The sequence below is a fragment of the Myotis lucifugus genome, unplaced genomic scaffold, assembly GCF_000147115.1.
Source record: "Myotis lucifugus unplaced genomic scaffold, Myoluc2.0 scaffold_297, whole genome shotgun sequence".
Lineage (NCBI taxonomy): Eukaryota > Metazoa > Chordata > Mammalia > Chiroptera > Vespertilionidae > Myotis > Myotis lucifugus.
The window spans coordinates 148,909-176,282 of NW_005871345.1; the positions used below are offsets into that span (position 1 = coordinate 148,909).

The following is a 27,374-nucleotide window of genomic DNA, read 5'->3' on the forward strand; positions in this document are numbered from 1 at the left end:
GGGGAAATGCTTCTAGTGACAACAGCCTTTCTAAATCGGGCTGGGGACTGGGTGCAGGTGGGGGTGGGGGCGCCCTGCTGCCCCATATATACAGCCCCTGACCAGGTCAGGCTCCGCAGCTCTCTCCTGAACTCTGTCCTTTCTGCACTCAGGTAGGAGACGGAGCTGGAAGCCTTCCTCTGGGATAAGGGGGCCCCAGGTTTAGGAAGGGGCTCCTCTTGGAATAGCAAGCTGCATGCAGGACTTCATGCAGAGTACTGGATCTGGTAACAGCACACATGTTCAGGTCTAAACATGCGTGTATGTGCCCAGGAGGAATGGGGGCTCATGTGTTACTGGGGGATGTCTGTATCAAAGCATATGAGACCAGAATGCATCAGAGGGGTGTGCGTGTGTGTGTGTGCATGTGTGCATGTGTGTGTGCGTGGTGTGTACAAGCATGCATGGTCTGAACACAGATACACAAATATCAAGTGTGTTTATGATCATGCCTGAGGACAAGCAGGTCCATTTGGGGTGAGGCACAGGGGGAAGAGGATGGCAGAGAATGATTATTTAGGAAGTGTGTATGTTTAAAAGCTAGTTCTGAGAGGTCTGCAATGTGTAACTACCCATGTCCACGCACGTGGAGGTGCTTGTGTGCGCATCCAGTAGTTGAGACTGCTACAGTTTGTGTACACCCTGCAAAGGAGTCCGCAGGCACCTGGTGTGGCTGGTCCAGGTCTCTGCATACTCAGAGACAGCCTATTTTTGCCGTTCACATATTTAAGTGCATGTCTGTTGCTGAGGCATACGGCACTCTGGGAGGGGGGGTGTGCCGAGGTATATGAAGGAAGGGAACGTGTCTGTGTGAGACATGAGTGGCAGGCATGCGTGTTTATCAGAGGACATGTGGAACACCTTTGGCGGAGTGAGGGGTGTGTCCATAAGAGGATGCCCACAAGGTCTCCTCTCTGAGAATGTCCACCAAGACTGACAATCAAATGGGGACAGGATGGAAGAGAACTGGCTTTAGAGTCACGAGACTAGGGTTCAAGTCCTGGCTCCATCACTTATTGCTTTGTGTTCTTGGACAAGCAGGCCCTATAACTTTGATTTCCTCGTCTGCTGAATGGGGTGAGGATTGAGTAAGAATATGTGAATAAAATGCTTTGGAGGCTATAAAGCTCTGAACAAATGTGAGCGTTTGTTGTTCTTCAGTTGCCTCAAGGAATGGAAGTTTCACTAGATGGGTATAGGCAAAGGTGGGACCATCTCCCAGGAGGGAGGGGGACTAGGGCTCAGAATTGAGTTGGCATCAGAAAACTAGAATTACTGCTCAGGGGATAAAAGGAATAGTGCTTGGAAAGCAAGAGAGAGGACAGGACCAGAGAAGCTGACTACCACTGCCCACCTATTTTCAGTACTAGGGGAGGGGTGGGTGGGTGCTGAAGGAAGCAGCAGGAGGTGGCACGGACACAGCCTTCCCTCTCTCCAGGTCCCTACAGACTTGAGACGCTTTTCTCCTACAGACATATTTGAGAAGCCAAGGTAAGGAAAGCTGAAGATGGGGTGTGGGGGATCTGGGAAGATACTGAACTCTAGTTTCTGCCTGGCCTTGGGGAGAATGTCGTGATGACCAGGAGTCCTCACCTGTGACTAGTGAGGGGGCCAGGGAAAGACAAGGGTCAGAGATGGATATAGTCAACTCCCTACTCCCACAAGAAGCCAGGATGCTCCACCCTTGTCCAGGAGAGCCCCTGGGTGAACAAAAGTTGGTTGAGCATCATCCCATATACCAAAAGGTTGTGGGTTCAATTCCCAGTCAGGGCACATATCTAAGTTAAGAGTTCAATCCCTGGTTGCATCAGGAGGCAACCATCAATGTTTCTCTCTCACATCAAGGTTTCTCTCTCTCTTTCTCCCACCCCCTTACTCTCTCTCTAAAATCAATAAAAGCATATCCTTGAGTGAGGATTTTAAAAAATGTTAGTCTCTCCTTCTGCCCTGACAGATTTGCAAGGCATTCTTGGGTTGAGGGATAAGCTCAAGAAACAAAGGACTTAGCAGTGACCCCTCCTGACTCCTGAGCATGGCGCTAGGCTCTGGGGCTCCCACTATAGAGGAGATCTCAGGGAGCAGAGCAGAGGGGAGGACAGGTGGGTGGGAGGGCAGCCAGCTCCTTCTCTTGCCCACTGCAGGCACAGCCATGGGGGATGCAGAGATGGCAGTATTTGGGGCCGCTGCCCCCTTCCTGCGCAAGTCAGACAAGGAGCGGCTGGAAGCCCAGACCAGGCCGTTTGACCTCAAGAAGGATGTCTTCGTACCTGATGACAAAGAAGAGTTCGTTAAGGCCAAGATTGTGTCTCGAGAGGGTGGCAAAGTCACTGCCGAGACCGAGAATGGCAAGGTGGGTGGCAGCGCTGTCATAAGAGGCCTCCCTGGATAGCCCCCACACAAACCTGAGGACAGTCCGATTTTCCCTTCCTTTGGGTAGGGATCCACATCCTCCAAATAGCCCTTCTCATCCCCAACATCCAGTGTATCTTCTCTATGATCCTGGCTTCTTCTCTCTTGAACACCATTGTCCTGTAACTCGCCTAACTCTTATCCCTGCTGAGGGAGGACTGACAATAGGCTCTGTGTGGGGGCTGTTGCAGACAGTGACAGTGAAGGAGGACCAGGTGATGCAGCAGAACCCGCCCAAGTTCGACAAGATCGAGGACATGGCCATGCTGACCTTCCTGCACGAGCCGGCCGTGCTCTACAACCTCAAGGAGCGCTACGCGGCCTGGATGATCTACGTGAGTGCTCCATCTGACATCCCTTTGAATCTGGTGGCTTCCTGGCCCATACACATCTACTTCCTGGAGACGAGAGTTTCTGTTCTTTGTGCCCAGGCAGCATTGCACTCTGTCGTAGTCCCTACATCCTCGGTTCATCCTGGAGGCTGGCATTACTCAGATTTAATGAATCCATAGATTTTCCTTTCTCTTCTTCCTCTCTGCGATCTTTCTCTAACTCTAATGCCATCCCTTCCATTGGCAACTCACTTCTCTTTTTCTACTTCTAGACCTACTCAGGCCTCTTCTGTGTCACCATCAACCCCTACAAGTGGCTGCCGGTGTACAATGCGGAGGTGGTGGCTGCCTACCGGGGCAAGAAGAGGAGCGAGGCACCGCCCCACATCTTCTCCATCTCTGACAACGCCTATCAAAACATGCTGACAGGTGACAGGCCCCAAGTGAAAGGTTTTCCTGAGAATCCCACATGAGGAAACGCACACGCTGGCTCTCTTCCTCCTCCCGAGGGGTTTGGAAGATGGGACAGGCCTGGAGGAAGGCAGGGAGTGGGGAGGTGGGGGGACACCAAATAAGAGCGTCCTGAGTGGCTCCTGATTCCCTCCTCATTTCCTCCCCACAGACAGAGAAAACCAGTCCATCCTGATTACGTGAGTGTGGCTCCTACCCTGTTCCCTTCCGGAATCTCCCTGACCCCAGCCCCATCAGGGCCCCCAGACCCTATGCAGAGCCCACTCTTTTCCCTCCACCTTCATGCCAGCTCCTCTTTCTTCTCTGGACTTTCCCCTTACCTTCTCTTTGTTCTCTTCCTTCCCTCTCTTATTTTTCCTTTCCAATCTCCTTCACCCACTCTTCTCCAACTCATCATTTATTCCTAAGCCCAGTATCACCATATCTTCTTAGACTCTTCATTTCCTTCCATCTTTCCCTTCCACATTCTTCCAGTCCCATTCATTCTTATTCTAAATGGCCTAGGCCCATCTCCTCTGATTGACTTTACCCAGCTAAGACCAGGTTCCACCTGCCCAACCCAGCACCTTCTTGTGCCATCCTTCCTGGTTGCTACGCCTCACCCTGGGTATGTCAAAGTACAGCTATGTATTTGGGATGCTTAGTATCTGTCAGCTGCCTGCATCAGGGCTCCCACTGTCAAGTAGGACCAGACACTCTCTCCTGACTTGAGGCTTGTTGGCCCGCAGCAGTGTTTGTGCACTGCCTAATGAGCCCCTGAATGTCCCGACAGCGGAGAATCCGGTGCCGGGAAGACAGTTAACACCAAGAGGGTCATTCAGTACTTTGCTGTTATTGCTGCCATTGGGGATCGCAGCAAGAAGGACCAGAACACAGGCAAGGTAGGCCTGTTGTCCCTCGAGGGCCCACATTGCAAAAAGGGAAGGGAGTCCTCTCACCTCCCATCCTCCTGACCTCTTCAGGGCACCCTGGAGGACCAGATCATCCAGGCCAACCCTGCCCTGGAGGCCTTCGGCAACGCCAAGACCGTCAGGAATGACAACTCCTCCCGCTTTGTGAGTAGTTCCTGACCTTGGACTTGGGATTTGGGCTGGTCGAGGGATAGCATCAAATATGAGCTTTCCCTCAACTCATCACTACTCTCCTCCATCTCGCCAGGGGAAATTCATTCGAATCCATTTTGGGGCAACTGGCAAGTTGGCATCAGCAGACATAGAGACCTGTGAGTGCCATCAATCTGCTAGGGCTCAGTCCAAGCTCACACTCATTTTAACCATCTTGATCCCAACCTCTCTCTGTCTGTCTTTCTCTGGGTCTCTGGCCCTCAGTCTCTCTCCCTCTCTTTCTGTCTCTGTGTGTCTGTGTCTTTAGCTCTCTCTCTCTGAGACTTCCTCTGGTCTTTCTCCATCCCTGACTCTAGATCTGTGTGTCTTTCTCTGAGACTATTTCTTTCTTCCTGGCTCTCTGTCTCCATCTCCACCTCTGTGTGTCTGTGTATGAGTCTCTCTCTCTTTCTCCCCCCATCCCTCTCTCTCTGCTTCTGCCTTTTGCTTGCTATATTTATCATTCATTTCTGTTTCCTTGTACTTAAATGCCAACCTTTCCTTTCTTTCTTCTCCCCTACTGTTCACAGACCTTCTGGAAAAATCCAGAGTTATTTTCCAGCTGAAATCAGAAAGAGATTATCACATTTTCTACCAAATCCTGTCTAATAAAAAGCCTGAGCTGCTGGGTGAGTCAGACTACCAACTGAGACCAACGGTCTCCATGGCAACCTGGTTCCTTCTGCTTGGGCTGCTTGTTGGCATGCACTGGGTTTATGGCACTGCTGAATTGAGTTCTGTGGGATGTGGAGCCACATTAAGTCCTGTCATGTGCTTTTCTACAGGCCCTGTGCTGTGGCAGTGAGAGCCAGGGGTTTCTGCCATATCCTAATCACATCTTCTTCCCCTAGACATGCTGCTGATCACCAACAACCCCTATGATTATGCGTTCATCTCCCAAGGAGAGACCACTGTGGCTTCCATTGATGACTCTGAGGAGCTCATGGCCACCGATGTAAGTGTGTAAGGACCCAGTCCAGAGGTGAGGGTATTGGTGGTGAGGGGCAAATGGGTATTCCACTGGCCCAGGAGTAGAGCTGACATTGGCTGTCTGTTGTTCATAGTGGTATGTCCCTCCCTGAGGGCCAGCATGTCCCTCTGGCCAGGGTGTACTGGGATATGGGTATGATGAGATAGGGCTGGCTAGTATATGGTGTTCAATCAAACCAGAGAGGGCTGAAAACCATGGGACAGAGAAGCAGACAAGTGAAAAAATAAGGCATCACTAAGGGAAGGAGGGAGGGCAGGGTCATGTAGAGTCCATGAGCTGGGCTCGCTGTTAGGTAAACAACATATATGGACAGATATGGAAGGTCCAGGCAGGGAAGCAAGTATGGGGCCTAGAAAAGGGGCAACAGTAGGAAACATGCGTGGGTAACCCAGAGCACCTCCAGAGAACAGTTGTTATCACTGACGCGGGGCTGAGGCGGTCTATCCTCCAGCTGGTACCTCCCACCTTTGTTTTGGAGTCATCACTGGGTATGGGAACCTCAGAACTCACAGGGTTATCTCTCCGACTGAAGAGAGACATCATTTACCTGTCATACTTCCTCTCCTGTGGTCCACCAATATGGGGCCTTCTTACAGAATGCCTTTGACGTGCTGGGCTTCACTCCAGAGGAGAAGAACTCCATTTACAAACTGACGGGTGCCATTATGCACTTTGGAAATATGAAGTTCAAACAGAAGCAGCGAGAGGAGCAGGCTGAGCCGGATGGCACAGAAGGTGGGAGTCTGGGATGCTGGGGGCAGCAGTGGAGTCGTTGAAGGCTGCATCTGCAGAGGAGTCATCTCTCTCTCTTTTTAAATTTATCTTTATTGTTGAAAGTACTACAGATGCCCCCCACCCCCGCCCCCATTGAGCTCCTCCACCCTGCTCCTGTCCCCTCCCCAGGCCTTCACCAAACTATTGTCTATGTCCATGGGTTATGCATATATGCATATAAGTTCTTTGGTTAATCTCTTCCGGGCCCCTCTTCCCTCTGAAATATGTCAGGAGTCCTCTCTTATCAACTATGCTACCTACCCTTTCTTTCCAGAGGCTGATAAGTCTGCCTACCTCATGGGGTTGAACTCAGCCGACCTGCTTAAGGGGTTGTGCCACCCTCGAGTGAAAGTGGGCAATGAATATGTCACCAAAGGGCAGAATGTCCAGCAGGTGGGTCATCTTTAGAAGATAAATGATGGCGGAGTGGAAGCTTTGGAATTCACTCTTCCCAATGAGTCTGCTCACCTGGGTCTCTCCCCTACTTTCCAGGTGTCATATGCCATTGGGGCACTGGCCAAGTCAGTGTACGAAAAGATGTTCAACTGGATGGTGACACGGATCAACGCCACCCTGGAGACCAAGCAGCAGCGCCAGTACTTCATTGGAGTCCTGGACATCGCCGGCTTTGAGATCTTCGATGTGAGTGGGGGGAGCCCTGGGAGTAGGGGGAACAATAACACACTCATCAGCACATGCAACAGGAAAGCCATAAGCCAGACACCGGAAAGGCAGGTGGGGTTCAGCAGTGACAGAGGCAGTCAGCATTTTGTCTTCAGGGGGTACTCCCTCTCTGCCCTGACAGGGAAGGGGACCAGCCACACCCTCACTAGGCTGAACATTCGGATACCTGCCTACCTGACTCGCCTCTGCTGTCATCCCCCCTGCAGTTCAACAGCTTCGAACAGCTCTGCATCAACTTCACCAATGAGAAGCTGCAGCAGTTCTTCAACCACCACATGTTCGTGCTGGAGCAGGAGGAGTACAAGAAGGAGGGCATCGAGTGGGAGTTCATTGACTTTGGCATGGACCTGCAGGCCTGCATCGACCTCATTGAGAAGGTACTGCCTCAGCCCCCCTGAACTGCCCACTCATACCCACATGAACGCCCCAGTCAAATTGGCAACCTCATACCTTCTAAGGAACAGGATCTGGATAACAGAAGAATCTGGAGCCCTAATTTCCAGAGCCCTCTGTTGTCCTAGCCACCCAGGACAGGGTGACACCTTGGAGAGCTGAGTTCCCAGGGGCCTGAGAGTAAACACACAGAGGACCTCCCACCTCTAGAATGACCTCCCACACCAGTGTGTTTAACCACGTTGGCTTACCCATCCAAGAAGCAGAAAATTTGAGGGTAGGGTGGAGAATTGTAAGAGTGCCCCTATTTTCAACTCCACCATCTCAGGGATCTGGGTGATGAATGATATGTATAACATCAACATTCCCAGACTTTCACAAAGGTTCCTCTGAAATCAAGCAAAGTCTTCCACCTTGGAAGGCTTGAATGGGTGCCAGTCAGTAGATAACTGTGCTCAGAGCTGAGCCTGATACCTTAATGTCCAAAGGGGTATCTCCATAAGTAAATAATGATCCTAGAGCAGGCTCTATCTCCATCCAAATGAGGCATGCTCAGTGATGCTCTCCCTTCCACCCTCAGCCCATGGGCATCATGTCCATCCTGGAGGAGGAGTGCATGTTTCCCAAGGCCACAGACATGACCTTCAAGGCCAAGCTGTACGACAACCACCTGGGCAAATCCAACAACTTCCAGAAGCCTCGCAATATCAAGGGGAAGCAGGAAGCCCACTTCTCCCTGGTCCACTATGCTGGCACCGTGGACTACAACATCCAGGGCTGGCTGCAGAAGAACAAAGACCCACTCAATGAGACGGTGGTGGGCTTGTACCAGAAGTCCTCCCTCAAGCTGCTCAGCATCCTGTTTGCCAATTATGCTGCGGCCGATGCACGTAAGTAGAGACTGGGAACCAGGGGCCCAAGGAACAGGGTTTCTGCCCTGGATCTGAAGCAGGAAAATTGCTACACCCCATCACTTTCATATCAGGCTGTACCCATGTCATACCAGACTCACTGAGAGAGAATCGGGTGGAGAAACTGAGGCACCCACAGTGAAGACCCTCCCTTCGAGTCCAAATGCCAGCAAGGATATGAACTAGAGCAGCGGTCGCCAACCTTCCGGACCTCACGGACCACCAGTGGTCCATGGACCACCAGTTGGCGACTGCTGAACTAGAGGGTGTGACTTTTCACCCCTGCCCTGGCCTCCCCACATACCTATTTGTGCCCCTTCTCTTGACTCTCCTTCCCACAGCTGCTGATAAGGGCAAAGGCAAGGCCAAGAAAGGCTCATCCTTTCAGACCGTGTCAGCTGTGCACAGGGTGAGTGTATGACCCCAGCCCCAGCCCAGCATGGCTCCTTCTTTGCCTTGTTCATCCTGTCTCATCATTCCATTTGTGATCCTTTCCACTCTTTGTCCGCTCATCCCCTCATTTCCATTCTCTTCCCCTTCATTTGCTGGCCTCTTCCCTTACTCAGTTCCCATCTCACCTCTCTTTTCTTTCCCTCCTGCCTTCCATCCTCTCTCTCCTCTCCCATGTCTTCCCCTAGCATTCCGTCATTCTTTTTAGCTCTTTGCATTCTCTCAGTCTCTCTTTCCTTTTCTTCCTCTCCTCTCCCATTCTTACTTCTCTTTTGTTCACTTTCTTTACTTTTCCCTCATGTTTTTTTGGATCACAGGAAAATCTAAACAAGCTGATGACCAACTTGCGCTGTACACATCCCCACTTTGTGCGTTGCATCATCCCCAATGAGACCAAGTCTTCAGGTGAGCCCCAGAACTCAGGACCAGCCCACTGCTGGAGACTCACTGCCCCAAGAACAGGCATCTACTAATCTCCCACCACCGTGCTTTCCAAATCACATTCTTCTCCTGTCCCCCATGAGGTCCCCTGCCCCAAGACTACCTTACCTTTGGAATGTGTAACTCAGGGTAGCATGTAAGACTCTTTGATTAACATTACCTCATGAATGCCTTAAAACACCCAATGAGACATATAAGGATTGTTTATTTCTTTTTTACTGATAAGGAGATAGAGGCTCAGGGGCCTGGGTCTAAGGCTTAGCTCTGTTCTGATCAACTTAGTGACTTTGGGTAAGTCCCTTAACCTCTCTGAACTTGACCCCTCTTGTTTTAGTTTATTCTCTAGAAAATGGGATATATCTTCCTTGGCTACCCTTTAGGCATAAACTACATAAAAAATGTGAAAGCCTTTGGTTACTCTTAAAAGCTAAAAAAAATAAATAAATAAATAAATAAAAGAAAGAAAGAAAGAAAAGAAAAGTAATTAAAGATCATTATTAACTAACCTGCTAAGGTTACTAGCTTATAAGTGGCAAATCAGAATCAGAACTCAGAACTTAGCTCTTAGTCTAGTGCTCTCCCCACACACTCCTCTTTCCTCCCTCCTGCTGCAGGGGTGATAGACAACCCCCTGGTCATGCACCAGCTGCGCTGCAATGGCGTGCTGGAGGGCATCCGCATCTGCAGGAAGGGCTTCCCCAACCGCATCCTCTACGGAGACTTCCGGCAGAGGTGGGTACAGGGAACAGGGGGAGCCCATGTGGCCTTCGTGGGGAATGGAGTCTGCAGGTGGCCCCAAATCCTGTGGGAAGAGCTGCCCAGTGCAGAACGTAGATGACTTCGGGCATCTCCCTCCCAGGTATCGCATCCTGAACCCAGCGGCCATCCCTGAAGGGCAGTTCATTGACAGCAGAAAAGGGGCAGAGAAGCTGCTAGGTTCCCTGGACATTGACCACAACCAGTACAAGTTTGGCCACACCAAGGTGAGTGTAGCGCTCCACAGGGTGGACTTGCAGGGCTTGCAGCCATGTTGAGCAGAGCAGCTGGGAGTTTGGAAGGCAGACCCCTGATTCCTGGCTTCTTGTTTCAAGCCAAAGGCTGGAAGGCAGGTTTCCTTTCTCTCTTGTCTTCCACATTTCACTCCCAGGTCTGGAATGAGCAGGTGATGGGTCCCCTGGAAGCTCAGCCAGGGTCTCCTACCCTCTTTCTCCATCCTGGATACCCTTCTCTGAGGCTGCGACCTCCTTGGCTCTCCCCCTTGTCGGCAGGTGTTCTTCAAGGCGGGGCTGCTGGGGCTGCTGGAGGAGATGCGAGATGAGAAGCTGAGCCGCATCATCACTCGCATTCAGGCCCAGTCCCGCGGTGTGCTCTCCAGAATGGAGTTCAAGAAGTTGTTGGAACGCAGGTGAGAGATCTCAAAAGGAGGGTGCCAACCTGAGGACCAGGTTGGTTCAGGGGCAGTATCAGGAGAAAGAGCTTCAAACAATGAGACTGGCAAGAATGCCTCATAGGGACAGAGGGTGGGGCTCATGGTCAGAGAACAGGATGGATGAAGGAAAGGGCCTAGGAGTCAGGGCCTCAGAGCAGGAAGGAGGGAGGAGGGATCTCTCACCACTCCTCTCACTGGGCCCCTGCAGAGACTCCCTGCTGATAATCCAGTGGAACATTCGGGCCTTCATGGGGGTCAAGAACTGGCCCTGGATGAAACTGTACTTTAAGATCAAGCCTCTGCTGAAGAGCGCAGAGACAGAGAAGGAGATGGCCAACATGAAGGAGGAGTTTGGGCGCCTCAAAGAAGCGCTGGAGAAGTCCGAGGCTCGCCGCAAGGAGCTGGAGGAGAAGATGGTGTCCCTGCTGCAGGAGAAGAACGACCTACAGCTCCAAGTGCAGGCGGTGAGGCTCTGGGTCCCTATTGGCTCTTCCACCAACTCTGACTGCGCTGAACCTCTCCACCCAGGAGCTCACCATCTTGTCCCTTCACAGGCAGAGGATTCTGGAATCAACACTTTCAAAGGCCTCCAAAGAGGTCCCTTGAGAGAAGGAAAGGGAAGGGGAGAAAAAATAACTTTTAAAACACAGGCTTTCTACCTCGGTTTATCCTGGATCCACAGCTCAATACTTTTGTGAACTTGGGCAGACCATGCATTACCTTTGAATCTCTATGTCCTCATCCCTAAATGGAATAAAGCTACCCATCTCACCACATTGCAAACATATGATGTATATATATTTATGTAGTTCTCTTTCTTCAAAAGATGAAGAGGGCAAAACAAAGAGACTTCTGGTTCCCTTCCCTCTGTTCCCATCCCCCAAAGCTCTCACCACATTGCCCTAAAATTCATCCCCTCCGGTTCTTCTCAGTGCGGGGGGATGTCCTGAAGCTCCCCTCCTATGGAGAGGGCTGAGCCTCTCCCACGTCCACCTATCTCAGCAAAGACCCCACCCACTGAACAGCCTCTCCTCTGTGTCTCACCCTCAGGAACAAGACAACTTGGCCGATGCAGAGGAGCGCTGTGACCAGCTGATCAAGAACAAGATCCAGCTGGAGGCCAAGGTGAAGGAGATAAATGAGAGGCTGGAGGACGAGGAGGAAACGAATGCTGAGCTCACTGCCAAGAAGCGCAAGCTGGAAGATGAGTGCTCTGAGCTCAAAAGGGACATTGATGACCTGGAGCTGACATTGGCCAAGGTGGAGAAAGAGAAGCATGCAACAGAGAACAAGGTGAGGGCAGCTCCCTCTGGTGCCAGCCCAGGTCTCCTCAGGATTCAAAGACCACACTGACCTAACCAACAACAGGCCACTCAGGGGATCCTGATAGCAATGTGGTCCTTGGCATTGGAGATCTCCATAGATGTCTCCAAGCTGGTGACCTTTGACCCTAAAAGGGATGGGGTTCTTGGTTGACAGGTAAAGAACCTGACAGAGGAGATGGCTGGGCTGGACGAGATCATCGCCAAACTGACCAAAGAGAAGAAAGCTCTGCAAGAGGCCCACCAGCAGGCCCTGGATGACCTTCAGGCTGAAGAGGACAAGGTCAACACACTGACCAAGGCCAAGGTCAAACTGGAGCAGCAGGTGGATGATGTGAGTAGATTGTCACAGGGCCTAGATATACCATGCCCATCTATACTTGTGTGTGTGTGTCTGTGCAGAGATATTGGAGTGTGCTTCCTTTCCTGAAACCTTTCTAGAAGGGAGCTGGGGAATAGGAAAGGGGAAGGATACTTGAAATATTAATGTTTGTTGCATGTAATATTATTATATTTAAAATAGTTTTTCTTGAAATATTAAAAAAAAGAAAAGGGGAAGGATAATCAAATGTGAGTTAAGTAGATCAAACATATATATCTCTACCTTCAACCACTGGATTTAGAGGGTTATCTCATAAGAACATGATACATTTCTCTGGGAAAGAACATGATACATTTCTCTGGGAATTTTGTGAGAATCCTCAAAGAGGATCTTTGGACTTCTAATATTCATTGTTTCCACAGATAGTTCTTTGTGCACATCTCTGTTGAGTCACTTTCACTCTTATCATTATTGAAGTATCTGTCTCAGCCATAAGAATGTGAGCTGCCTTTAGGCAGAAACTTGGATTTATTTAATTTTGTTTCTGCTGTGCTTAGTATGGCTCCTGAAATTTAGTAGGTGCTTATACTATGCAGAATGAATGTATGCAGATTTGGGGTTTCATCCCACAGGCATTCATTCAATCATTTTATCAGTTACTGAGCATCCTTACATGCTAGGCATTCTCCCAGCCCCCTGGTAACATTTGGCCCACTCAGGGGAAGTTTTCCCAAGTCCTGGACATCTCTTGGGATCCCCCAACCCTGGGAGTGACTGAGCTTTCAAATCACAAAGTCAGGACACTTGTCCTTCTCTCCACCAGCTGGAGGGGTCCCTGGAACAGGAGAAGAAGGTGCGCATGGACCTGGAGCGAGCAAAGCGGAAGCTGGAGGGCGACCTGAAACTGACCCAGGAGGGCATCATGGATCTGGAGAATGCCAAGCAACAGCTGGATGAGCGGCTGAAAAAGTAGCGTATTTCCCTCCATTGCCTGTTTTTCCTCCCCAGCCCAGCACCCTGTTCTGTGGAAGACATCCATCCTCAGAGGCAACAGCCCCATTTAGATTCAATAAGTGGGTGCAAAACTGAGGTCAAAGCTTCCAGGAAGAGCTCTTTCCTCCCCAAGACATGTACATCAGAGCCCAGCAGTTCTCCCTGGTAAAGTCTAACTTGAATCCCTCAAGCCCTTTTTTCTATTGGGCACTTAATAAGGATGGAAAATAACAGCTCACCCCCTTTATACACAAGTCTTTTTGGAGACCAGCTGTTAACATGGAGGAATGCTCCACACAAAAGCCTCTCAAGAAAGTTCTTTTAGGTCCTTCATGGAGAGCCCAGAAAGCCACAGAGAAATGGGTCAGCCATCACACTTGAGCTATGCAGGATCTGGGCCACTTTTTTCCTCATGAACTTGTGGTTCTAAATCTTATTGCAAGTCCTTCCAAAATGTATAGTTCTACTTTCCAATTTGGTAAACAGTGAGCCTGCACAACATGCTTGGGTAAGCAAGGATCCTATGGTGCTTTAGAGTCAGGGCTTTGAAAGGCTCCACATCGTCATTGGGCTACATCAGCCTAGGAGTCTCCACACTTCCCCAGGCACAGTATTTGTTGAATGAGTGAGTAAATACATGATCCCATTGATCCTCAAACCACCTTTAAAGGATGGCATTTTTAACCCCAATTTACTAAAGAGGAAACGAAGGGTCAGAAATGTTAATCAAATTCAAAGTAAGAGTGACAGAATTGAAGACCTTTAAAGTTAAAAGGGGCCTTTGAAACATCTAGTCCGACCCCCTCATTTTACAGACCAAAGAGAGTTTCTCAGAGCCCAGGTCCTGTCACTCCACCTGCGATGTTCTTCCCATCACATTTCCCGTTGGACTTCAATCCTTCACCTGGTGGACCCTCCATCAGCCCTGGAAGCTGTTTTTCTGCTGAAATCCTCCTGTTCATTTGTTTTATTACCATTTCCAACCACAGGTGGGCCCTTCTGGAGCCCAAACAGCCTCCCTTGCTTCAGCCTCCTTTCTTCCCCACAGGAAGGACTTTGAGCTGAACGCCCTCAATGCAAGGATTGAGGATGAGCAGGCCCTGGGCAGTCAGCTGCAGAAGAAGCTCAAAGAGCTTCAGGTAAAGTCTGGGATGCCCAGAGTGGGCACTAGACTCAGCTTCCCAACCCCCTCCTCCAGGCTGTCTTCTCCCCAGCATCACAGGCATTTGCTATGGGTCCATCAAGGGAGGAACTGAGCTATCCTAGTTTCCCCATGGAACGCCTCCATGAGGGACTGGGTGATCCAAGAATGACGTAGGAAGAGACCTTGAAAAGCTCACAGGTCAGGGAGGCAGAAATCTCGGCTTCCTATTTCAGATCTGGATTAGCTGATGGCCATAGGAAGCCCACTCCAGATCTCTGAGTCTCCATGTCCTCCCCTGGACCTGGTAACTTTTAAGGTCCCTGCAGCCCTGATGACTTATGACGTCCTTTGTTACTTCTAGAGCAAACACTGTTGTCTAGTCAAGCAAACATGGTTCTCTTACTCTAACTTTTATTATTTTTTCCCACTAAACTGCTTTAACTATCCCTAGAATACAGGTCTCTTTGTCCCTCTTCAAGAGCAAGCTTCAACCACTTTCAGTAAAGAGAATGCATAATGTTCTGGCCGGAAGAAAGGCTAATTTGGCTGCCTAAACCATCTCCCTCAAATCCTTTTCTTTCCATATCTCCACTGGTAGAACTAAACTGACTTGCTGTTCCAGACAGGCCAGGAGTCTTCTAGAGCTGGGGGAGGGGGCTCCCATGGAGGGCTCCAGGCAGTAGGGCTGAGCCCTTTGTGTCTGGGCCTAGGCACGCATCGAGGAGCTGGAGGAGGAGCTGGAGGCAGAGCGCACTGCCAGGGCCAAGGTGGAGAAGCTGCGCTCAGACCTGTCCCGGGAGCTGGAGGAGATCAGTGAGCGGCTGGAAGAGGCTGGCGGGGCCACATCTGTGCAGATTGAGATGAACAAGAAGCGTGAGGCTGAGTTCCAGAAGATGAGGCGGGACCTGGAGGAGGCCACGCTGCAGCACGAGGCCACGGCGGCAGCCCTGCGCAAGAAGCATGCTGACAGTGTGGCCGAGCTGGGCGAGCAGATTGACAATCTGCAGCGTGTGAAGCAGAAGCTGGAGAAGGAGAAGAGCGAGTTCAAGCTGGAGCTGGACGATGTCACCTCCAACATGGAGCAGATCATCAAGGCCAAGGTGGGCCTGTGCTTAGCCTCTCTCCTCCTCCAGTTCCCTCCACTCATCTCCACATGTCTCCTCTTTTCTTTGAGGCCTCAGCTTCCCACTTTCCTTCTTCTACCCAGTTCTCTGATCCTCTCCTTCCTTCCATGCCTTTCCTCTTCCTTCTCCTTTTCTTTTTTAAAAAAATATTTTTATTAATTTTTTGAGAAAGTGGTAGGGAGAGGGGGAGAGAGAGAGAGAGAGAGAGAGAGAGAGAGAGAGAGAGAGAGAGAGAAAGAGAGAGAGAGACATTGATTAGCTGCCTCTGCACACTCCCTACCAGGGATGGAGCTTGCAACTGGGGCATGTGCCCTGACCGGGAATCAAACCGACAACCTTTCGGTGCATGGGACGACACCCAACCAACTGAGCCATACTGACCAGGGTGCCTCTTCCTTCTCCTTTAATTGCTTCCATTAAACCCCTTTCAGTGCTCCCTGAAACCATCATTTGACTGTCCTTCCTCTGTCAGGCTAACCTGGAGAAAATGTGCCGGACCTTGGAAGACCAGATGAATGAGCACCGGAGCAGAGCCGAGGAGACCCAGCGTTCTGTCAATGACCTCACCAGCCAGCGGGCCAAGCTGCAAACTGAGAATGGTGAGTGCTCCCCCAGCCTTGGGGAGACACATACACATACCTCTCCAGAGAATGAGGGTTAGGAGAAGGATGGGGTGGGGGGAGGGTAGGGGGGCGGGGGGAGAGGAGTGCCTGGCCTTCAAGAGTTGAGTGTGTCTCGGTGACTTTCCAGGTGAGCTGTCCCGACAGCTGGATGAGAAGGAGGCGCTGATCTCCCAGCTGACCCGAGGCAAGCTCACCTACACCCAGCAGCTGGAGGACCTCAAACGGCAGCTGGAAGAGGAGGTCAAGGTGAGGCCTTGACTCAGGCCACGTGGCCCTCTGCCAGGAACATAGCACTGGCCTTGCATCACATCATTTCCTCTCTCCCAGAATTCCAAAAGGAATAATAGGCTAGATCCCACCACATGCCTCTTGAGTCTAATCCCCAACCTGAGGCCTCCTGCTGCCTTTCCTGGAGAGATGTGAGGGAGGACATGGGCTAAGGATGCCTGTGGGTCCTGGGTTAGCAGAGCAATCTGAACCTGGAGAAAGAAACTCACTGGAGCCTATTTCTAGCATTTTGCTGGGCTCCTGAAAAAGGGGAGAGAATATGACTTTTAACACTTGGAGTGCGGGAAACGAGTTAAGTCGGCTCGCGTGAATTGCGCGTACTCCGCGGGAGCCGTCTTTAACTCGGTTCATATAGATTTGCGGTGGAGTGCGGGAAACGTGTAAACTCGGGCTGATTGTAACTGTGTATTACCAAATATTTGTTTGTAATCCACCCTTTTGGTGGATGGAACAAAACCAAAAGACAGAGCCAAAAAGGGGAGAGAATATGACTTTTAAAAAATGTCAGGGCTCAAATTCTAGCCTGACTCCTAGAGGCTGGTGATCTTGCAACTGGGGCATGTGCCCTGACCGGTAATCAAACTGGCCACCTAACCGCTCTAGGCCTCTGTCTCCTCCCCCCCAAAATGGGAGTGAGGATGATAATGCCAGCTGCAGTGAGGGGGCAGGGGTGATGGGCATGAAGCTTTTTATAAATAGTGCAGTGCTACATGGGCATACTTTCTTATTAGTTCTCAGTAAACCATTCCAGGTCCACTGGAGTTTAGAGCTGGGTGAGCCATTGGGTGGCTGTTGCAAATAGGGTGAGGGGATGGGCAAGGGCTGGTGATGCTTTATGGGGAAAGCTGAGCCCACCTCCTGGTGTTCACCTCCCCAGGCGAAGAATGCCCTGGCCCATGCACTGCAGTCGGCCCGGCACGACTGCGACCTGCTCCGGGAGCAGTATGAGGAGGAGACAGAGGCCAAGGCAGAGCTGCAGCGCGTCCTGTCCAAGGCCAACTCGGAGGTGGCCCAGTGGAGGACCAAGTATGAGACGGATGCCATCCAGCGGACCGAGGAGCTCGAGGAGGCCAAGTGAGTCCCAGGCAGCCTGCCTCTGGCCCGGGCCCCTTTGCCGACAGGACACAGCGCAGCTCGATCCTCAGTAGACTGGGCACATGGGATGGATGCTTAGCTAGGTTTTGACAACACAGGAGGACCCTGCCCTGGCCCCATGTCCTTCTCCTCTCAGGGAAGCTTTTTGCTCGCATTATGTTTCTCATCCGAATATAAGACGAACAAAAGGTTTGTCTGAGGGCAGAGTGCTCCCACCTGGGGCAGGTGCTGTGGCAAGGCAAGATGGGGTGGCCTGCAGAAGTTCCTGTGCCCTCCCTGTCTGCAGCCTAAAGGCTGGCCCAGGTTTAGAGGGATGCCACCCAGAAGGCCCTCCTGGGTGCTGTGGGTCTTCACACCCTGCCACCAAGACTCTGCCGCTCAGTCGGGGCCCATCCTCAGGCTTCTCCCACAAGCTTCTGAATTTCTAAGGATCGGTTTTCCAGAAGACTCACGTCATTTCCTCTTGTCCAAATACCCCCTCCTCCATCCTTCCCCCCTCTTCTACCATCCCCCCCAAACCCCCGGGGCAGAAAGAAACTGGCCCAGCGGCTGCAGGAGGCTGAGGAGGCTGTGGAGGCCGTCAATGCCAAGTGCTCATCCCTGGAGAAGACCAAGCACCGGCTGCAGAACGAGATCGAGGACCTGATGGTGGATGTGGAGCGCTCCAACGCGGCCGCTGCGGCCCTGGACAAGAAGCAGAGGAACTTCGACAAGGTGGGTCCTGGTGGGGGCCACAGCCAGGGGCAGAGCAGGGGTACCAGCATCAGTATGAGGCCAGGAGCAAACTCCTTGGAGGCAGGAAGGAGGCTGAGGCCAGGCAAGGGGCCTGGGCAGCCCCTGGAGGTGGGGCAGGGGGCTGCGCAATGAGCCTGACTGTCCCTGCAGATCCTGGCCGAATGGAAGCAGAAGTATGAGGAGTCGCAGTCAGAGCTGGAGTCCTCACAGAAGGAGGCTCGCTCTCTCAGCACAGAGCTCTTCAAGCTCAAGAACGCCTATGAGGAGTCCCTGGAGCACCTGGAGACCTTCAAGAGGGAAAACAAGAACCTTCAGGGTGCGCTGGGGCACGAGGCCAGGGAGGGGAGGGAAGAATGGCCACTCCTGGCACCACACGGGGCCTCCAAGGGTTATGTCCTTTCCCAATGGACCAGGGCAGCCCCCAACTGAGTTGTTTGGCCCCTCCCACAGAGGAGATCTCTGACCTGACGGAGCAGTTAGGTTCCAGTGGAAAAACTATCCATGAGCTGGAGAAGGTCCGAAAGCAGCTGGAGGCTGAGAAGATGGAGCTGCAGTCAGCCCTGGAGGAGGCCGAGGTGTGTGTGGAGGAGGGGGGAGCTCCAGGCTGTGGTCATAGTTCTCATCTCACTTTTGTCTGATTTGTTCTCTGTTCCATCCTCAGAGCCTAGAACAGTGCCTGGCACATAGTAGGCACTCAACCAATATTGTGGAATGAGCAAACAGGCCACTCAGTTCCCTTCACACAAACATTGTACCTATTACATCTTTGAAAAGATTTCCTGTTTTCACTTTCCTCCCTTTTCCACCTCTGCCTCCTTCTTTGGGATTTTTACATTCTGTGCCTGATTGCCCGTTTCCTTGGCAACACCTTTTCTCTTCATTTTCCTCTTTGTCTTCATTGCTAGCTCTGCTCTGTGAGGCCTAAATCACCTTCTATTAGGCCTATTTTTTTTTCCTTTCAAATTCTCTTTTCTTCTTTCTCCTTTTGACTGAACCACTTACACCACTCTTGAATTCACTTTGTATCCATGATTCCTGGACAGACCCCTACCCCAGCCAGTGCCCTGACTCTCTGCCTCAGATCATCTCTCCCTGCCCCCCTTCTAGGCCTCCCTGGAGCACGAGGAGGGTAAGATCCTCCGGGCTCAGCTGGAGTTCAACCAGATCAAGGCAGAGATGGAGCGGAAGCTGGCTGAGAAGGACGAGGAGATGGAGCAGGCCAAGCGCAACCACCTGCGGGTGGTGGACTCGCTGCAGAGCTCCCTGGACGCGGAGACACGCAGCCGCAACGAGGCCTTGCGTGTGAAGAAGAAGATGGAGGGTGACCTCAACGAGATGGAGATCCAGCTCAGCCATGCCAACCGCATTGCCACCGAGGCCCAGAAGCAAGTCAAGAGCCTCCAGAGCTTGTTGAAGGTACATGAAGACTCTTGGAAGCAGGAATTCTGCTGCCCAGAGAGGGGAAGGCCTGTATGTGGCCAAGTTGGGTGCTAATGTCCCATTACAGCTCCAAACCCCTCCTGCCCCAGGGCCATTGCGAGGCAACCCACAGGCTCCTCCTGAGCCACCATGATGGGCTCTCCACCAGTATCCAGTTTGGTGTAACAGTTCTGATGGGCTCAGAGGCCAGCTCCCTCTCTCATGCCCATCCTCTTGATCCACAGGACACCCAGATCCAGCTGGACGATGCAGTCCGAGTCAACGATGACCTGAAAGAGAACATCGCCATCGTGGAGCGGCGCAACAACCTGCTGCAGGCCGAGCTGGAGGAGCTGCGGGCTGTGGTGGAGCAGACAGAGAGGTCTCGGAAGCTGGCCGAGCAGGAGCTGATCGAGACCAGCGAGCGGGTGCAGCTGCTGCACTCCCAGGTGAACAGCTCCCTGGGCATTCCTGGAGGGATGCACGGGCTGCAGCACCCAGCAGGTGAGGTTTGGGAGCCAGTCATGATGCTCAGTGATTTTCATACTCTGCCCACCCCGGCCCTCAGAACACCAGCCTCATCAACCAGAAGAAGAAGATGGAGTCGGATCTGACCCAACTCCAGTCAGAAGTGGAGGAGGCGGTGCAGGAGTGCAGGAACGCTGAGGAGAAGGCCAAAAAGGCCATCACGGATGTGAGTGCCCCCGCACCTTCCAGCCTCCCCTAAAGACGTGAACAAGGGCTCTGGGTCCAGGCCAGGCCACTGGGCTGTAAGGACAAGGTGACTCTGCAGTTTCATGAGTTTGAGGGCCTCAGGGAGCAAACGCCAGGATGGGAAAGAGGTGATCCTTTAGGGAGAAGAGACCTGGGCCCCAGTTCTTTTACACCTCTCTCCTGTCCACAGGCCGCCATGATGGCAGAGGAGCTGAAGAAGGAGCAGGACACCAGCGCCCACCTGGAACGCATGAAGAAGAACATGGAACAGACCATTAAGGACCTGCAGCACCGGCTGGACGAGGCTGAGCAGATCGCCCTCAAGGGCGGCAAGAAGCAGCTGCAGAAGTTGGAGGCCCGGGTGCGGGAGCTGGAGAATGAGCTGGAGGCCGAGCAGAAGCGCAATGTGGAGTCAGTCAAGGGCATGAGGAAGAGTGAGCGGCGCATCAAGGAGCTCACCTACCAGGTGCGGCTGGGTTGGGCTCTCTGCACCATGGCCTGAAGCCAAGGTGACAACCAATCGAGAGGAAGGAAGTGTTCTCTGTGAGCCTCTTTCAGGGCATGGGGTGGGATGCAACCCCTGGATGCCCATTTCCACATCCCCGATCCCTGTGCTACCCTGAGTGTCCCCTGGCTCAGAGGTTAGTCTCTGCAACTCCTGGCTGAGAGCTCCGCCTCAGCATTCACCCTCAGCCAGCCCTTGGGGACACACACAGAGCTCCAGACAAAGCTCTCCCTAAACAGGTTACCAGAAAGCAAGTATGTGGCCAAGCTTGGGCCGGGCACCATTACCACTAAAATACACCAAAAATATCCCAAAGCCATTCAAACAAATGGCAAAACTTTTCAGTTATACATGAGGTGTAGACGTTAGCTTTCCATGGTGTTTTCCAGAATCAGACTCTCACTTAGATATTGTTTCTGTCCAATCCGGAAAGTCACCATCCCTCTATGCACACTTGTCCTTAATCTCTATCAAGTCTATGACATCCCTGCAGCCCAGGAGATTCCCGTCATGCCGGCAGTCCCAGGTCACTGCCAGCACCTGCTGGGTTCTAGAACTGAGGGGTTTGTCCTCTGTGGGGCCCTAGGACCTCCCAGGGCCTGCTCCCAGAAGCAGCATGCACACACAATTTTGTGCACAATTTGGAAAATCCTATCAGCTCCCTAAACCCTTTCCTGGTACAAACCATTAAAAATATTTATACCTTTTTTGGGGGTTGGGGGGGGCGGGAATTATAAGGAGAACTTAAATGTTTGGTGAGGATCAGAAAGTAGAACTGGGTCAGGATATTACATTCAGGGTAAAAATGGCAGTGGAGGGAGGGGGCATGCCTCCTATGACTGTGCCATCCTCCCTCCTGACCCCCAGACGGAGGAGGACAGGAAGAACCTGCTGCGGCTGCAGGACCTGGTAGACAAGCTGCAGCTGAAGGTCAAAGCCTACAAGCGCCAGGCGGAGGAGGCGGTGAGTGACCTTGCTGGGGACTGAGCCTGGAGGTGGGACATGGGAGCCAGTGCCCCAGGCCCGGAGGCTGACCCTGCGCCCTCTCTCACCTCATTCTCCCCTTGAACCCCTGCAGGAGGAGCAGGCCAACACCAACCTGTCCAAGTTCCGCAAGGTGCAGCATGAACTGGATGAGGCGGAGGAGCGAGCTGACATTGCCGAGTCCCAGGTCAACAAGCTGCGGGCCAAGAGCCGTGACATCGGCACCAAGGTGGGTCCCCTACCCCAGGCCTTATTGGTGACCCCCATGGTAGCGCACCCTCCCACATCAGTGCCCGGACTCAGCCCCCACACGAGGGGTGCCTCCTCTTTATTCATTCCCCACAACCGAACCACAAGGCCCTAGAGGGCAAAGTGATTCAGTCCTCTGCGATTTCTAAGATTCTTCTTGCTCTCACTTTCAATGATTTTGCAAACCCCAGCCCTAGGGTGGTCAGCAACCCGAGAAGACCCCACTGCATATATAGCCAGTATGCTCCCGTTTCCGCCGACTGCTAGTCTCCGCTTTCAACTAGTTTTAGCCTACGACCTTGCAATGCAATCTTAAAGTGGGATCCCGAGCACCCCTGTCCTCACCCACACAGCTCCCTCTCTGACCCCAGAGCTTACGTTCCAGAACTTCCCCTCCTCACCGATCCCTAAGACACACCTCCCAACACCATGGGGCCCCTGCCAGGCCACACAGCAGTCCCCCACCCCACCAAGTGCCCCGGCTCCCCTTGGTTCTCTGTGCCCATCCCTGCTTAGCGCCCACCTTTCTAGAGCTAAGTTGGACTTTGTTTCCTTTCAAAAGGGCTTGAATGAGGAGTAGCCTTGCCACAGCTTCTTGATCTGCTCAGTCCTGAGGGTGCCAACAGAGTCCCAGTCCTGGAGCCTATAAAGCAGTCCTTTTAGAGGAAGTGGAATAAAGCAATTTTCCTCGAAGTGAGATCCTGCCTCTCATCTCTTCTTCACTGCCCGCCAGCCATAGGGACAGGGACACGGGGGTGGGACATAGGGGTGAGGGGAGGAGGGGTCAGCTTCACAGGCCGGACCAAGGAGGCCTCCCCGGGGAGACTGTGAGACTCTGAGCATCCCCAAGGAGTTCCCCTCACCTCTCCTCCCAGCCCTCTCCCTGGCTCAGAGACACTCACAATTAAGGAGATTTGGGGAAACCTTAAGACTCGCCTAGAGCAGTGGTCGGCAAACTCATTAGTCAACAGAGCCAAATATCAACAGTACAAAGATTGAAATTTCTTTTGAGAGCCAAATTTTTAAACTTAAACTATATAGGTAGGTACATTGTTATTAACTTAATTAGGGTACTCGTAAGCTGGCCTTTGCTAAAAACGTCCTCAATCTGACTGAGGTACATTTGCTGAGGTCGACCCCTTCCAACTCTCCCATCCACACTCGTCTTGTATACTTGTTTCGTCTATCTCCTTTCCAAAAACCAACTTCTGCGCATGGGCCACGAAGTTTCAATCGCACTGTACGTGCGCGCCCGCACGTGGTATTTTGTGGAAGAGCCACACTCAAGGCGCCAAAGAGTCGCATGTGGCTTGCGAGCCGCGGTTTGCCGACCACTGGCCTAGAGCATGTGAACCATCTGCTATGGACACACGCTCCAGCTCTGATCAACGCTACCTCGCCACCACCAATGACAGTGCCGGGACTGGGCCGTGGGGAGGAGGTTCAGTGTGTACCCTCTGAGGTGTGTCACTTGGGCAGATAGGGTAATGACCCCCAAACCACAGACACGGCAGGTCTCTGAGAGGGCACAGGACCTGCAGCTGTAGCCCACTACCCTTCTAGACACAGCCTCCACTGTCTCCAACCAACCCCAGAGGCCAGTGCCCCTCTCCCCACCCAACAAGGACAACTGTACGCTCAGCCCACCTTCAGCTCCTCCTTATCTCCCAGGGCCTGGCACCCTCCGTCCTTTCTTCTCCCTCATTTCTCCCCACTATCACTTCTGTTCAAAAGACTCTCCTCATCTGGACTTGCTAGAAATGGGGGATCTTTGGCCCATTTATTGCAGGCCATCTGCAGGGGGGGCAGGTAGATGAGGGACTGGGGAGAGTCATGTTGTAGCAGGACTCTGAGGAGAGGAGGAGGGGATGAGTGAATGGAGGGCTGGGAGGAAGAAGCAAGCCCCACTACAACTAAGCCCCCCTGGAGTCACTGACACACCTGGGCTGCTTAGCAAAGGCCTAGGACAGGCCATGGGGGGCAGGGGCTCTGGGGGCAATGAGACTGTCAGTCTCCTGCTGAGACTCCTAAGGCATTGCTTCGCCCATAGACGGAGTCTCCCCAACCCCACCACACACAGCCACTCCCAACCAACCTCCTGCTCCTTCCCAACCTCTGAGCTTTGAAGACAACAGTCAGAGGGAGGTCAAGGGCCCATCCCAGGAAGGAGGGATGCCAGTGTCTGATTACAGGAGGGGAAGAGAGAGGGGAGAAAGGGAAAAGGAAAGACCCAAGGAGGTGACCGTGGAGAGAGCGGGAACTGGGGGTCAGGAGGACCAGGAAAACCAACAAAAAGAAAAGATGCTGGAAGTGAGGAGAAGCGATCCACAGGCCTCCCACCTTTCTCCCGGCACCTTTCTCCATTCTCCCGCCCTAAGACACTCCTCTTCCTAGGAAGGACTTGGAGAGCAATGAGGAGGTCGGTAGAGAAAAGGGAGGGACACCCAGAGAATCTAAGCTCCCACAGCAGAAGAGAGAGCAGGAGCTGGACGCTGAGAGAACGGCAGCGACAGTGGGTGTGAGAGGGAACTGGCAGCTGAGCCACAGGAGGGGAGGGTGCTGAGAGGGGATGGGAGAGGAGGAGGGAGGGTGAGCCTGGGATAGAGGAGCAGGGAGAGCTGAGGGGGTGATCCCGGACAAAGGAAAGAATCCTGGGTCACCTTCAGATGCAAAGAAAATCAGGAAAGATGAGGAGAACAGTGAGATTGGAGAGAGGTCATCAAAGACGCTGGAGGAAGACGTGGAGGCAGAGATGACAGACAGAGGGCAAGCAGAGGTCAGGCTTAGAGAAGGCAGAGACTCATGAAATGTAAGCATGTCAGACCCCAAGAAGGGCAGAAACATGGCAGAGGCCAGATCTGACTCTGAGAAAGGGAACAGGCAGAGGGAAAGGATGGTCAAACACAGAGGCAGACAGACACAAGGAGCCAGGCAGAGACCCTACCTGGTGCCAAGGAGACTGGCCCTACCTCCTCATCCCCTACCTGTGGCAGGAGTCTCCATCCCATGCCCCGCACTCCAGGACTTCCAGCAGAATGAGGAGCTGCTTTGGGAAGCAGCTGAGGGAGGATGGAGAGCAGGTTTGGATGTGAGAGCCAGGGGGGTGGAAGGGGCCTAAGAAAGGAAGAGGGCAAACCAGACCACAGAGGGGGCAGAGCCCTGGAACCAAGTTAGCCCCTTCCCTCCCCCTCCTTCCATAGGAGACAGTGAGAACTGCTTACCCCCCCGCCCCCCCCCCCCACTCAACCCCTTCTCCACCTACATGGAGTCTGGCCTGCTCAGAACACAGGGTTTCCCGAGGACAAAGCCTTGTCTTTGTCACCTGGACCTGACCCAGCCTGACCTGCTGTTCTCAGCCCCTTATCATGTCCCCAGGGACATGGGAACCAGGCAGTGACGCACTGAGCCAAGGGCTAACCCCCCAGCTTGCACAGTGGAGCCTCAAGTGACCTAGAGGGAGGGACAGGTGGCCTGAATCCCCTGGGGGTAACGATTTGACGTATGCACCTGCAGGAGATGGGCATGTGGCGTTGACTTACAGGACACTGGATATAGGATATAAGTCCTCTGGAGACAGCTGTGTATTCCTGAGTCCGATAATGGGGTAGTGGAGGGTCCTAGGGAGTTGGGGACCTTGGGAGAGAAGCCACATATTTAATGGAAAGCTCTCCTACCCGGAGAAGGTGACCCCTGTGTGTCCTACCCACCTCCACACTTGAGCTATATTGAGAGGTGACAGTAGATGGGCTGGGGTGGGGCTGGGAGAATATTCCTGGGTGTGAGAGTGTGGGGAAGCCAGAGCAGGGGAGGCTGGCTTTGTTTTCTGAACACAATGTCCACTTAGTCATGACAGGCACGGCTGCAGAAGACCTGACACCTACTGCCTCTGAGGGGTGGCCTCTGTGGAGGTTGGGGAGGGGGCCTTGAGGGTCTGGGGCACTTGGGGACACTGTGAAGGAAGGCATGTGAGTATGAGCCTCAAGAGGGTTGGAAGGGGCACCAGAGTTCTACCTGGGAGGGGGTGGCAGACTGCAGAGCTCCACCCCACCCCCACCCCAGGCAACGCAGAGCCGAGGGCCCAACTGGTGCAAATCCCCAGGCCTGCCAGGCCCCAGCCAGCCTGGGCAGCACCTGTACTCTCTGGCAGTCCAGAGAGGCGGAAGGGAGCAGCCCCCCACCCCATCCCCTCTTCCCTCAGGCCTCAGGGATTAATGCCTCCTGACTCTCCCCATCCCCTCGCTGCCCCCCACCAGGAGCAGAGGGTGGCAGTGGAGGGTAAGAGCTATGTGTGCAAATGTGGGTGTACAAATGTGTGTATCAGTGTGCACAATGGCAAGTAAAAAAATTTGCAAGCTTCAGTTTATAAGTGTGAAAATTCTGCATGTGTGTGGCTAAGAATGGGTGTGGTAGTCAAGTCCACGTGTAGGATCATTGGTGAGTCTGCATATAGATCTGCTGAGGTGCCTGAGGGAACCCCCTTCCTCTGTTTGAGAGGCTAGACAGTGGGCACTGTATCAGGAGCATCAGAGGAGGGCCGGGGGGCTCCAGATGTGTCCTCAGGGCAGCACAGCCTTAAGTGCCCGGGAAGACACCTGTGTAAAAACTTGGGGAACAGAAGGAAATAGGACACGGCCTTCACTCTGAGAGGGCAGCACAGAGGTCATGGAGCCAAGCAGTAGACCCCCTCCTGGGCATCCTGGCTCCAGCTCCCAGGCCCTAGCTCTGTAGGACTCCAGGGCAGAGGGAGAGGTGCCCTCCGCCTGTGGTGGTGCGAGAGGGTGAGAAAGATGAGGGGAGCTGTGGCTGGGAGGCCGGGGACAAGCATCTGGGCTACAAGAGAAGGTGACCCTCACCCAGTGTGCTCAACTCACCCTTCAGGTTAAAAATAACCAAGGTAAGGGCCTGGTGGGGCGGGGGAGGTGGTGTGAGAAGGTCGTGTCTTCCCACTATCTGCCCATCAGCCCTTTAGAGAGGAGGAATGTGCCCAAGGACTAAAAAAAGGCCCTGGAGCCAGAGGAGCTGGGGTAGCAGACCTTTCATGGGCAAATCTGGAGGCCCGGCTGTCCTTCTGTCACCTCCAGAGCCAAAGGATCAAGGGAGGAGGAGCCAGCAGAGGAGGGAGGTGGGAGGGAGGGTCCCTCCGGAAGGACTCCAAATTTAGGAAGGGGGTGGGGGCAGCGGGATATAAAAAGAGCGAGCTGCGAGGACAGACAGACACTCCTTTGAACCAGGTAAGAGGGGGTTGGGTGGGGGCTCTGTGGCTCACCTCCAGAGCTCCCACCTGAGAGACTCTGCCTTCACTGGGGAATGGGGTGCAGGTCGGTGGGAGGCCCGAGGTACTGCTAGCACTGCCTTTCTCCAGCCCTGGGACGTTCCCACTGACAGAGGGGAGGTCCCACTGAAAAGAACCAGAAACCTCTTTCTTCTCCC

At 53.0% G+C, this 27,374-nt stretch overlaps 1 protein-coding gene across 1 annotated transcript; it reads left to right on the forward strand.

Moving 5' to 3' along the window:
* The first annotated feature begins 50 nt into the window (after positions 1–50).
* Positions 51–22,641, forward strand: MYH7 (myosin heavy chain 7). The gene is made up of 40 exons (XM_006100041.3): positions 51–152; positions 1,478–1,530; positions 2,181–2,389; positions 2,640–2,783; positions 3,053–3,209; positions 3,403–3,430; positions 4,024–4,132; positions 4,214–4,306; positions 4,410–4,473; positions 4,885–4,983; positions 5,206–5,309; positions 5,942–6,080; positions 6,394–6,512; positions 6,612–6,761; positions 7,010–7,180; positions 7,777–8,086; positions 8,449–8,516; positions 8,875–8,962; positions 9,613–9,730; positions 9,858–9,981; positions 10,267–10,403; positions 10,636–10,891; positions 11,478–11,720; positions 11,907–12,083; positions 12,895–13,040; positions 14,113–14,203; positions 14,919–15,308; positions 15,805–15,931; positions 16,083–16,201; positions 17,121–17,317; positions 17,869–18,052; positions 18,224–18,389; positions 18,524–18,648; positions 19,181–19,489; positions 19,738–19,941; positions 20,061–20,186; positions 20,397–20,672; positions 21,579–21,674; positions 21,790–21,924; positions 22,507–22,641. Exons 3-40 carry the CDS (start codon positions 2,189–2,191, stop codon positions 22,522–22,524), a joined length of 5,808 nt encoding a protein of 1,935 aa, XP_006100103.1. The 5' UTR covers positions 51–152; positions 1,478–1,530; positions 2,181–2,188; the 3' UTR covers positions 22,525–22,641.
* The last annotated feature ends 4,733 nt before the right edge of the window (positions 22,642–27,374 follow it).

Bases quoted from the DNA above. Each gene is read 5' to 3' on its own strand.
- MYH7 (XM_006100041.3), top strand. From the start codon at position 2,189: ATGGGGGATGCAGAGATGGCAGTATTTGGGGCCGCTGCCCCCTTCCTG. The intron at 14,204-14,918 runs GTAAAGTCTGGG...GTCTGGGCCTAG, and splicing joins AGAAGCTCAAAGAGCTTCAG to GCACGCATCGAGGAGCTGGA. The intron at 18,390-18,523 runs GTGCGCTGGGGC...CCCCTCCCACAG, and splicing joins GGAAAACAAGAACCTTCAGG to AGGAGATCTCTGACCTGACG.